At 43.4% G+C, this 12517-nt stretch overlaps 1 protein-coding gene across 2 annotated transcripts in view; it reads right to left on the minus strand.

Moving 5' to 3' along the window:
• The window catches only part of FRMD4A (FERM domain containing 4A), a 174632-nt gene that overhangs the window by 61074 nt on the left and 101041 nt on the right, over window positions 1-12517 (minus strand). For both annotated transcript variants that reach the window (XM_069035126.1, XM_069035136.1), the window contains exons 6-7: window positions 8809-8865; window positions 6324-6346 (exon numbers count right to left, since the gene is read on the minus strand). In XM_069035126.1, the coding sequence (XP_068891227.1) occupies window positions 6324-6346; window positions 8809-8865 (80 nt within the window). The remainder of the gene's footprint in view (window positions 1-6323; window positions 6347-8808; window positions 8866-12517) is intronic.

The following is a 12517-nucleotide window of genomic DNA, read 5'->3' on the forward strand; positions in this document are numbered from 1 at the left end:
GTTGGGCCATAGGGTAAACCACTGACATAAATCCTGGAGCAGGCACTTTGGACATGTCTACAGACATCTATTATTTATTATTATGGTAGTTTCTTGACAATCAAATAAGTAGTTTTGAAACAGGACCAAACTCCTAGTCAGGAGAAATCTATGAGAGATGCCCAAGTCTCAATTAGGCTCAAATTTTGCATAGTGAAGATGTGCTGAATAGCACACAAGAACTGAGGCAACCACTGCCATGCCAAGCACATGGAAAACTACTCTGTAACACCTCCTATGCCAAGCCAAAAGGCTTTTGACAAACAGTGTTTGAACACCCACTCCTGCTTAAATCCCATGGTCATTCAGCCATCAGAGAGCTCTTTTTTTCTAAGTGCAAATGCTCAGAAATGATTCAGATTTATTCTTCCATGGCAGGTAAATAATCTGCACAAGTCTGAACATGAAGTTGCTCTGCTCCATGTTATCTGCTGATCTGGATGCTCTGTTCTGTGACTGACAGAACACAAGTTGCTGCCTAGAAAACAAGTTGTTACTTTTTAGAGTTTACTGGGTCTGCCCAGAGCTTTCTCCTCCACAGCATGTTCATACTCAGCTCTTACTGAGGTTTTTGACATTTTGAAGAAACTGGGAAAAAAGAACAGAACTTGGGACAATCGGAGCACAAGCAACAGTAACTGCCCTCAAATGAAGATTTTTTGAAGCTGGCTGCTCATAGAAGGAAGTTGAGAGATTTCCAAAAGTTTTCTGGGAAAGCACAGAGTGAATTCCAAACAGGGACTTTCTGAGCCCAGAAATCTATCAAATAGGGCAAGATTAGTGGTGACTAACGATCCTTGAGTGTTTGGGAAAAACTCTGAGTCAGTAATGGCTCCCATAAAAGAAAGGACTAACACCAGTCAGCTCTGTTTTTTCTGTCAGTGAGGAGCAAAGTTTGCCTGTGCTGTGATAAGGTCTTTTAAGAATCAGAAAAAAAGACATTCTTAGTGATGTTGGGCAGAATTAACATTTCTGTTCAGCACCTAGAAAATATCATAAGGGTAGTGCCTCACAGCCTTAAAGCACCAAATATATGTCAGGTAATAATTTCCAGGAACAAAAAGGCATTTCATTCTATGGTCCATATATTCACTAAGCCTTCTGGCAAGACTCATCCCAAGGCAAATTAATTTAGGCTCTCAAAAAGATGTCAAATCAAAAATGGAAAACAATAATGACTCAGGTTGCATTTGAACTAGTGGCCATGAGGTCACTTTCTGCTTGGCTCCTTATAAAACACTGAACCCCTCAATTTTTAAAATGTTTCCAGCAGGATCACAAGTGGTTTTGTACTCACTGCATTTCATGCTCTTTTGAGTGAAATATCTCAGGGTGTTTATTTTACTACTGTATTTAGAAAGTGTTTGTTTAATTCAGTCACTTGTGCTGCATTTATTTTATATTTGGAAGTGTCCAGCCTCCAGGGCTGATATACACAGAAGGGTGCTTAGGATACAGATTTATTAATATGCAGGGAAAAGGCTCCAAACACACTTTCTCTGTGTTCCTTAGACCACTTTATTCCCCTTTTTCCTATGGTGGAAATGATAATATTTAAAGGACTGAATAACAATATGAAAACTGAACTGGAAAAGCCATCTGCATGGGTTCCTGAAAGTTGGTTAGAAAGGCAGAAGAAGTAAGGTTGACTAACAATGGACCTAGATAACAGAACTCCTTTTTCTTGGGTTTGTTCTGGTACTGCCTGTTTAATGAGTCTTGTCCAAATAAGTTAGTCACCACCTCTCAGTATTCTATCTACATATGGGGGCAAAAAGGCCTGCCTAGCCACTTCATAAGCATTTTGTGAAAAACCAGCTTTTGCAAACTAGTTGCAATAATTTTGAGCAAGATTACATCCGCAGTTGTCTCAGGAAATACATTTTCCAGCATGTATAATAACAATGATCAGTAACAAAACAAAACTGCAGGTTAAAGTTACCAACTCTTCTCAGCATGGTAATTCATTCTGTAGAACTGCAAGAGGAAATGCAGAGTCTGAGATTCTCAGATTAGATGGTACTTTTCGAAATACAGTGTTAAGGATCTTCACCATTAGGCTGCAAGAATACAGCTTGGGTTTTGTAACCCTTTAATACATTCTAATTGGTTAAATGTCACTTGGTTACACAGAAAGAAAAGTAAACCTGAAACTATGTTAGATTATCATCTGCCCAAACGCTGAAATTATTGTGAAATTCTGCCTAGCAGGAAACTGGCCGTTCGCTTTCCTCCCTTGTTATTCTTTCATATATTGCTGGGAGATACTTGGAGTTCACTTGAAATGTCTCATATTGTTTAACTGGAAGAAATCTAGCAATGAGGAAATAGCTGCAGCTGTTCAGGATTTTGTTTTACTCAGAGGTTTTTCTTTCCCATCCACAAACTGAGGGACAAATGATCAGTATATGTTATTTCTTGCTGCTTTGGCATACAAGCTGTTTAAGCCTGAAGAACTGGATTATGAACATTTAAAAACAAAGCTGGTGTGAGTTTCCCAGAGATTTTGGGACTGTACTCTAAACATGGCAGGATTAAGTTAGGGGGGAAAAAAAAAATCTGAATTATTTTAACAATATGCTGTATTTCCCCCCTAGCCAGGGCAGCCTTGGTCATTCCTTTATGTAGGCCTAAAGAGAGTCACACCTGTAGGATTTGTGTCCATCTAAGGAATTGAAATTTGTCCTATCCATGCACTGCCAACCAAGCTTGACTCAGCTCCCAACTAGAAACAAGATTAGCTTGAGCTAATAACTTTTAGATCTGTCTGCAGGGTACTAGTTCAGGAGCTTTATACGTGTGATTCTCTGCCTTTGAAGTGCAAATGTTTGCAGCTAATATGGAAAAACACAGATCCAATCTTAAGGGTCTGGTTCAACTTGAAAATCAGCTGAACAGGGATACCCGATTGTCCGAAATTCAATGGTATGTCCCAGACTAAAAGTAAACCTATTTAAGTCTTGTCATCTGAAGCATTTGGGCATTCTCTTCAGTAATGTGAAAATGCTCTTCTTTAGTGCAGAGGACTAGGAACTTCTTAAAAAGAAAAGCTTTTTATTTTAAATCCCATTCTGCCTGAATCTTTATCAACTAAGAGGTTGATGAGGCTACTTACAGCAAACATTAAGAAATACTTAGTTGATCTAAATAGGTTCATGAACTCAGGGTTTCTGATGAGCTTGTTTTTGAAAAGAAACACACATTAGAAAGGGAAAAGGTCTTAAAATAATTGCTTACTATAACTGCTAAACTGATCTGTCAGGGGCATTTTACTTCAAGACAGGTGAGGGTGACTCAGACTATTCCCCAGGCTTAGGAAAACCTGGGAATCACTGTGATGCCCGAGGTGGCAAGAATCAGTGATAACAGACTCACACATGATAACGCCCTACCAAAGGATTGTTTGAAATGACACATGAGCTGCTTTTGGGGAAAGAAAAAAGGAGTACTCTGAGCACAGTGATTATTCTGAGGTATGGGATAATTTCCTCAAAAGCAGCAGTGGGAGCTGCTGTCACTGAGGATGTATCAGTTCACAGAGATACAAAGCTGACTGTTAGTTTGTAAGACTGATTCTGGTTTTTGAGTTCCCAAGAGGCCCACATAGCAGACTTGCAACTGCATTCAGGAGTCCTGCACCAGCTGCAGATCCTCCACCTGGCTGCAGTGGGGTTTGGAGGTAATCACACTCTGGCCACCACGGGCAGGTGCCAACACGCAGCTGGAACTGTGACAGTTTGACTATCCCAGCACCTGAGGTGATCGGCAGTGACTCAGAGGAAGGCTCCCATGGGGAACAGCAATTCTCCCATCACTACAAATGAGCCAGTGCTTATGCACTTTTTTGGATCGGGGCCAGAGAGGAACTTGTACTCTCACAGGCTATAAATCTGATGGTGGGAGTAGACAGGACAGGTGTGGGAAAGCTGCAGTCTGCGTTCCAAGCATGTAACCCTTTAGAATTAAGTTATTTCTTCAAAAACAAAGGAGTTCAAGAGTTCAGCCTTCACACAACATATGCTGCCATGTACAATGTATAATCTTTAAATCTCAGCAGTGAGACAATCACAACTGCAAAGCTTCTCCATTTCAAAGAGTAGCCACTTCTACTTTAAACAGTAGTTCAACAGCAACTAACTTCAGACACTGAAGCTAACTTTATCCCTAAGAGAAGTCAGAACATTTGCCTTCATCTGCAGTTCCTCTGGCTGGCCCGAGGCTTGATTTGCCTGACAGATTTTACACTGCTGATATTATAACCACAAATCTCAGCAGGCAAAAATCTTGACCACAATGACCTCATGTTGACTTCAGTAGCACCTGGATCTCACCCAGCACATAAACCTGTGTCAGTGCACATTAGATGGAACTTCTGGACAGAGATCCCTGGAGATGCCAAGTCTTCTAGACCATAGAGGATCAGGGGGGCATTCTTCTACCTTCTTCCAAGGACAGGCTTCAAACTCCCCTAGGATGGCAGATTGCTCTGTCACCCAAGTCCATTTATAGATTAATATCCCTGGCAGTACCCTTAAGTTGTTATTATGACACCCCTTCTCTGCCTGACTTGGATGTAAGGAATCCCCCTTCCACTTCAAATCACTGTGATCCACTGGTGAAAGAACTCAGAGCTGTTTTAATGGCCTGGTGATGACAGCCACACTGACATGGTGGGAGCAGTTAACACCATGGCTTGAGGCATCTTCTGTGCCCTCAGAGAAGATTCTTCATTCCCCTGTGGCCTAGAGAAACATGCTGTGATAAACTCAACCATCCTTTTTACAAGGGACATCACACAATTTTTAGCAGGTGGATACTTTCCACCAGCTGTTTCCATTTCTGGTCTGGAAATGGATACTCAAAGATGCTTTCAGTCCTATTACTCCTACCTATCTGATTCCTTTCTGTTCTATGTTTCACAGTCTGAACGTACACTTTCTGAGTGTCTTTTCACCATATCCAAGACATTCTGGGACACAAATACTGCTCTTCTTAACAGAACCACTGGTTTATCACAGGTTGGAATGGCAACACTTTGCTTGGACAGCTCTTCTGGACTGAGCACTTGGCAGTGCACTGAAAACCAGACTGAAAAGTCAGAGCCACATGCACTCCACTACCCCCTAAATAAACAGTGCTGATAGCTGAGTTATTCCAAATCAGACAGAACTGAAAAATGAAGCAAGACTGAGTTTATGTTTCTGTGGTCAGATGCATGTCAGGATTCCGCAAGTTTATTAAGTTTTGAGAAATGATAACGCAGACCTTAAACTTCCTTTTAGCAAGAGTTACCTTATGTCATCTCAGATTCCACAATGGGCAGGAAATATCTACAGCGCAGTTCCTTTTCACTGATTTGTCTCAATTTTAGCTAGCTGGAAGTTCCAGTCCACCAGAAAGTGGAACCTGCCTGTTCTTCACAGCCTCCTATCATTACGGTCATCTCTCAGTGTATTCCAATGCTGACAAAATTAAGACAACTCTTTAGGCTCACCTGACAATTCAATCCCACTGCCCACTTCTTTTCTTCTCTGAAACTAACTTTAATGGATATTGTGGTCCTCCAGCTGAACTCACATTCAGGTCAGCAAAAGTAATATATGGAATATATGAAATTTTTAGCCTAGTCAGTTCTCCTGAGCTTCACATTAAGAACTTTCATGTTTCTCACATGAGACATCAAACAACACCCAACCTTTGGTTACTACTAATGCGTAAATCACAGACGCTGTCTACTTAAAGAAAATTTTTCAGCGTTTAATTAACAGTCTTCCGAAACACCAAGTACAGTCACCTCTTTGAATTTCTTACAGTAAGTCGGAAGATTTGGCTCAAGGGATAGCGGAAGTTCAAAAAAACCAATTATTGAATTTGATTTTGAGAAGTGTCCAAATTCAAACTGAAATATCAATTAGTGATGGAATTTTAATGTTGCTTCTAGCAGGATCTGTGATATAACAGTGATTTTAGAGTAATTTCCTTAGCAATTTCCTTCCGAAGACTAGTCTATTTCCTGAACTTCATGACCACATAATGGGATTTGTCAACAACAAAATCACAAACAATGATTGTTTGCAAGGCGTGCTCTGGTCAAAGGTTGTGTTTAGTGAAGAAATGCTGTCAGGAAACACCGTGTCTGTGTTAGCCATGCACACAGAGTTGCCGTGCTCACACAGGCAATCCTCTTACTACACGGCTACAACTGAGTTGCATGTCTCACACAGGAATTTTATCAGATTTATTCTCACAGCACAGAATGGCAAAAACTTTTAAAATTCACCTACCTTGAAAAATCTCCCTTTGCCTCCTGTAAAACAAGGAAGAAAAATTAAAAATATATAATTAAAGATAGCAAAAAAAAAAAAGAGAAGAAAAGGCTGTTCAAGATTTTCCATTTGCAAAATTCATTTAGCAGCAATTTCCTGTTGTAATTGATTCCTCATGTATTTTTTGGAACTGGTATCTAATGTCAAGTGCCATGATACAGTGAGTTGGGCAGATTAACATACAAAGGATCTAACACAGGGCCAGATGATTCTTCATTCTGCTGTGAATACCTAAGATGCTACAGGAAATAATGCCAGTAAATAAGAAATTTTGGGTCAATGTGGATGCTACATTACTAGAAGATCTCTGAAGTCTCAGTGGCTTTGCAGACTCTGAGACTGCAACTCACCTGCCTTTTTTACAAGTATTCTGACCATTTTCTAGTACGCAGACTTTCAAAAAGCTTGCCCACTGTCAGCTTTCAAGGGGATGCAAGACACAGGTTTCTCTAACTCCTTGCTGGGTGTCTGGGGTTGTCCTTACTTGTACACTTAGATACTTCTATTTATTACCATCACAGCCCGATGTTAAAGGGTTGGATAATGTTCCACTACAGTAGTTAGATCAGTCTTATTGCATAGCTGGAGAACCCCCAAAATCTGGTGAGTGCCCTCTGCAACAGATTTAGCATATATTTTGCATTTTTCTTTTTCCATAGACAATATGCCTTTCATATGATTCATGCTAAAGCACCTCATTTGCCACCAGCTACACAGAAAGCACAGTGCAAGAATGTAATTTGTGAATGAGGGAGTTTCCACTGCCAAAAGGACTGGGCTTTGTATTCAGGTCTTTTGTCTTTACATCCATTAATCTACCCGCAAAACCTGCCAGCCCACGTCCAGTGGTGTTTCAGTCCTGAGGCGGGGGTAAAGTTCAGAGCTCTGGTGGTACTTTAATTTGTTCTGGTAATAAAACAATTTGAAATAGGGCTGCAGACTAAATCACTTGAGTTCTGACAGACCTTTACTATCCTTCCATTTCCCTCTGAGTGAACTGAAGGGCAGACAAGCACTTCTCTGGTTCATAGGAAGGAGTCCTTGAGCATGTAATGATTATGGTTCAACACAGAGCAAAGCACAAAGGATATGCCCTAGCCTGCATGGGTGTGAGCATACTGAATTTAAAAAACAATTTCATAGGGTACATGCTTCATAATTCAGTGCTTTGACCTAAATGCTGCAGTGAGACTAACAAAATGCAGTATTATCCCTTTTGTTTTGCTTGGATCCTGTCACAAACACAGGTTGTAGTAGTTTCTGGTTACAGACAGCAAAGGTGTGGCTTGTTTTGACTTAAGTTACACATCAAACTACTACAAGAATAAGCGTAACATCCTGTGTTTGTGGCAAGAAACAATCCCAGCAACAAGAGTTACAGTGGCAGCTCTGGGTCTGGCTGTACAATTACTAAGCACTAAGTTATTCACTAGGATGAGCAGACAATAGATTCATAACCCCACTGCTGCTCCTCACAATGAGCCCGTTGTTTGATGTGTATTCCCCCAACAGCCAATATGTGATTTCTATAATGTGCTGCTAATTGAGTTCTCCATCCTGACTCTCTCGCTCCATTTTTGTTACATAAAATGATTTTAATGAAGGTTGAAATCCCTACACATTAATTGCTTCTTTAACATGGCAAGTGCTCTAGAAGTGCAGTTCATTGTTATTTATTAGTGCAGTCTGATGAGCTGGTTTGTTTGCTCGCATGGCTCCTCATAGCTTCATGGCTGACGGGAAAAAAATTAAAACTAGACAGTAAGAGAGGGGAACAAGGATCATGTGACAATTATGTCTGATCTGCTCCCACAGTCATGCTTCCAAAAAGAGAACTTTCACAAAATCCAGCTCCGCTACCCTGAAAAGGTTCATTTCTGGGAACCTGACATTTACCAAACACTGCTTGGTCATTTGCCCTTTGACCCTTTTCCCTCTTCCCTGAAGAGTGGAACTTTGAAAGACACCATTTCAGAAAGTCTTTAAACCATTCTGCCCAGGTTGGAGAATACAGACAGTTGCATATGTAGAAGCTTATGTAGCTCATCAGATGACCAAGCTCCATTGGGAAAACAAATGCAAGTAAAGTCACTGGTGGAAAAACCCATTGCATATGGATTTCACCTAGGAATTTGCATTCATTACTTAGATTTTCTTTGGCTGTACATCATACCCCAGAGTCTTGGATATCTGTGGTGGTGCAAACATAACACTTTTCTGCATGCAAAATATTGAGAAGTAGTATCTGCTCCCTGAGTGGGGAAGTCTAGTTTGAGAGCCTTCTGTACCCATTTTGGCAGAAACAATGCAAACTGTGCAAAGACATCTTTTTCCTGCAACTGGGGGGAACCCCTACACTTCCACAGAGCCATTGTGGATTTGGAAAATCAAAAGATTTAATGCAGCATGAGGAAGCACCAAGTGAGAGAAGGCGGGTGCTTACCTGCAAGATGTACGCAGCCAGTTCAAACACCACTTCACTGTCAACCTCAATGAGTTCCTTCAAAGGTGCAGAAAGCAAGAAAGAAAAAGAGAGTTGAGCTACTGTAAGAAGGACATACATCTCCTCCTGACTACTGCATGGTGAAGCATGCAGTGCCAGTTTTCTCCTTTGGCTAGGCTTCGAAGTATTCCCTGTGCTCCTGAAGACAAAAGGAGGAGAGAACCTGCCCACTCAGATATGGACAAAGCCAAATATTTGATGTAATGCATTGGTTAATAAAGCATAACTGGATGTGTCATGAAGGGATTCCCGGGGGAGGAGTGAGGAGAAGACAGGTGGAAGGGGAAGGATCAGGGTAAATTTTATTTTCATGTGTGATTTAGTGAAAGGCAGTCTAGGATATAGATATTTTTTGCCCTGAGATGTGACCACGCTTCAAGAGAACACAGCCTTGTCCTTGACTCACAGAAACAAGGAATGAGAATTTGTCTTTGACACACTGAGGTGGTGTCAAAGCCCCCACTAGGCTTCTCTAGCCCTTGCAAAAGGTAAACTCCCAGGAAAATGAACCACATTTGCTCTTGCAGGATTTGAGCTCTGGTTTTGGCCCTTTCATCCCCAAGAGCACTGGGGCTGGTTTGAGAATGAACTTTGACAGCAAGTCTTTTGGTAGATCTTCCCTGCTCCATTTTATAGGATCCTGCCACTGATGAAATCAATCTTCGAGAGTTCTACTTGGACAACATGGTCGCATGAAGGACACTGATGGTGCCAAAAGATCCTCTCAGGATTCTTCTGCTGTGCCTGAGACAGCATTTACAGACCCAAGGGGTCCAGGCACTGCTCTGTCTGAATGTATGCAGTCCAAGCATAATAGATGTTTGAGGTAAGTGGCACGAGCGTTACTCTGGAGGCCAAGTGTGCTATTCCTGACTCTCTGGTCCCTGCTTTTGGGAAGCTAGTGGGCTTTTACTGAGATACTGCTTAGTTCTCTATTCTGCAACTAGAACTCCTACATTGTCTCCTATGGACATGGCCCAGTAAACTGGGTCGTTGTTCAGCTCATTCCTGTGGTGGTTTTTCTGTTGTATTTATTTAAGCTGCTGTTTTTAATATTTTACTTCATCTGGCAAGAAATGAGTGATCTAAATATAGATCACTGCTGTGATCCGTGCTCCAGCCAAGTCATGGCCACACCTCATTTACAAGCCACAATTGCTGCATTGGCTTGTCTCTGGCAAAATCAAAAACAAAGGGAGCAAAACACAGGATAAGATCCAGGTGTCCTTGGCTTTCACTAGTGCCAGCTTTTTAAAATAAGTTCACCTCTTTCATAACAACTCCTTGGGGAGTGAAGAGCAGCTCTGCTACGGGTGATAAACACACCTTTCCCGTCTCAGCTGAACTGCCTGAGTCACGCAGGCACCTGCACTGACGACGAGCCTGTGCCAAGGGAAGCGGCTGGTGCAAGAGGCTGATTCAGCTGCAGGCAGGGCCAGGCTGGGGCTGTCAGGCACATCCCATAGCAAGAGGCAATGCAGAGTAGAACCAGAGCACCTGGTCTTCCTCCCGTCTGGAAGCACCAGGCATGGCACAGACAAACCAGCCCATGCAACCACGTGTCGATGCTACAGCAAGTCTATACTGGCAGGTGAAGCGGGCCAGAGCCCGTTCTCTGGCCCCAAGGGTACATGGGGTGCAGTACAGCTCATAACTAAACACTCACCCTCCCTCCCCCAGTCCCAGATGGGGTTTCCATCACTGTGTTGCCTACTGGGAACAGGTGTGAATCCTTGATCAGTGCCAAAGCAACGCCTGGGACAGAGCTCGTTGGCACAGGCCAAAACCCATGCCAGAACGTGCAGGTAATTAAACAGCCTGTCTGATCAAGGGACAGTGGCTGATGCCAAGCCCTGTCTGCTTTGGTAGTACAAATGTGGCTTGGCCTTTCTGTGCAGCAGTGTCTTCTTGTGGTCCTGTGCAAGGGTTTGGGTGTGTGGGTTCACAGACGTCTCACTACTCAACGGGGTTGGTGAGTGTGGGTGGTGGGCACAGCCAGAGGAGCACAGAACCCAACACAAGGTCAGCTGGCAACCCAGTGACCAGCTGCCCCAAATGAGACCTCAGTTTTATTCTTTCCCACCTTGAGCAGCCCTGTGCAAAGGGATGCTTGAGGGTTTGTGTCTGAACAATCAACACGGGAAAGTCTGAGGGTGCTAGCACAGTGTTAGGAACTACGCTTATTTCATACACATATGGTCTTTCTGGGCTGCAGGGGAGTCAGGGCTGGAGGTACCCATGGGAAGTCCAACAAGGGAACTTTTGCTTCAACAAGGACGCTCTCAAGGTTTGGCAGCATGCGACATCACGTGCTAGCTACAGGAATGACAAGCACTGGCTGTGCTTAGACACCGAGTTCCCCACAGCACTACATTAAGAGGAATCCGCCAGGCTGGGTGCTTGCCCTGAGTCTTAGCAGACACTTTGCACCCAACTTTCAAATTCAGTGCCTTTCTTAATGGCACAGCATGGTTTACAGTGGCTGGAAGTCAAATGGGGAAGGATCTGCATGGGAGACTGGGACTTCAGCAGGACTATTTTTGGATAGAGACACAGCTTGAATGTGCAAAGTAATGGTTTCAGGAAAGGTCAGACTAAAATAGACCAACCTAGGGACTTTGTTTTCTTTTGTTCCTCTCTTCTCATTATTAAGCTTTCTCCAGAAAAAGAACAACAGTGTAAGCTTTTCCTGGCAGTACTTCAAAAAGGAACTTTCCCCAGGAACCAAAACGTGATGCTCACTAAGTTTGCTGCTGGAGAGGGCTGACTAAGCACCTCTAATTGCAGCCTTGCCGGAGAGCAAAGCACTGCACAGTTCAGCTCAGCAGCCCTGCCTTGTTCTTCGGCACTGAAAGAAAAAAGGAATTTTCTGTCTTCTGCCCTGCATTTTAGAAGATACAGTGTTAGTCCCTGCATTTTACGACATACAAATGTCAAGTGACGCTACAGATTTGGTGTAATCTACTTGGTTTAGCAGGTCACAAACGTGCTGAGGGTTGTGGAACAATTGCTCCCTGACTACATCTGTCTTTTCCTACCACTTCCTCTCTGGCAGATGGAGGTGAGTCACAGGAATGGCCTCTGCCAGCACAGAGGGAGGTAGGAGGGATCCTCCCAGGGAATCCCAGCGGCTGACAAGCCTCTCCCAGTCCCAGACGTCCAGCCCACCTGGCCGAGTCTGCGCATTGCCAATCTCCACCGCAGCGTGGGCTGGGGCTGGTTGATTTTCTGTATCTTTCCATGAACAGCTGGCTTGTGCCATGAGAGGGATCAGATTCATGGCTCTGCTGTGGGCACTCCTCCAAGCTGAGGCTGTGCCAGGATGCCCTTATCTCTGGCACAGAGAGTACCTTGCAAGGAGCTGCCCTGAGCTGCAGTGCCAGGGACAGCAGCCTGGTCTTTCAGAAGTGTACCAGGGAGGGCAATTTCTCATACAAAAACATTTCTCAGTGCATGGCTTGTTCCTGTACAAGGTGATCTTTGGTGCATATCCACAGACACCTTTACCCCACTCACGCATAAACCCATAGACTCCTCCCGTCCCACAAACCTGAGGTCACTTGGCTTGCTCAGCCTGGAGAAGAGGCTAAAGGGAGACCTCATGGTGATCTGCAACATCCTCCGGAGGGGAAATGGAGGGGCAAGCACT

Source organism: Aphelocoma coerulescens, chromosome 1A (assembly GCF_041296385.1).
Source record: "Aphelocoma coerulescens isolate FSJ_1873_10779 chromosome 1A, UR_Acoe_1.0, whole genome shotgun sequence".
Lineage (NCBI taxonomy): Eukaryota > Metazoa > Chordata > Aves > Passeriformes > Corvidae > Aphelocoma > Aphelocoma coerulescens.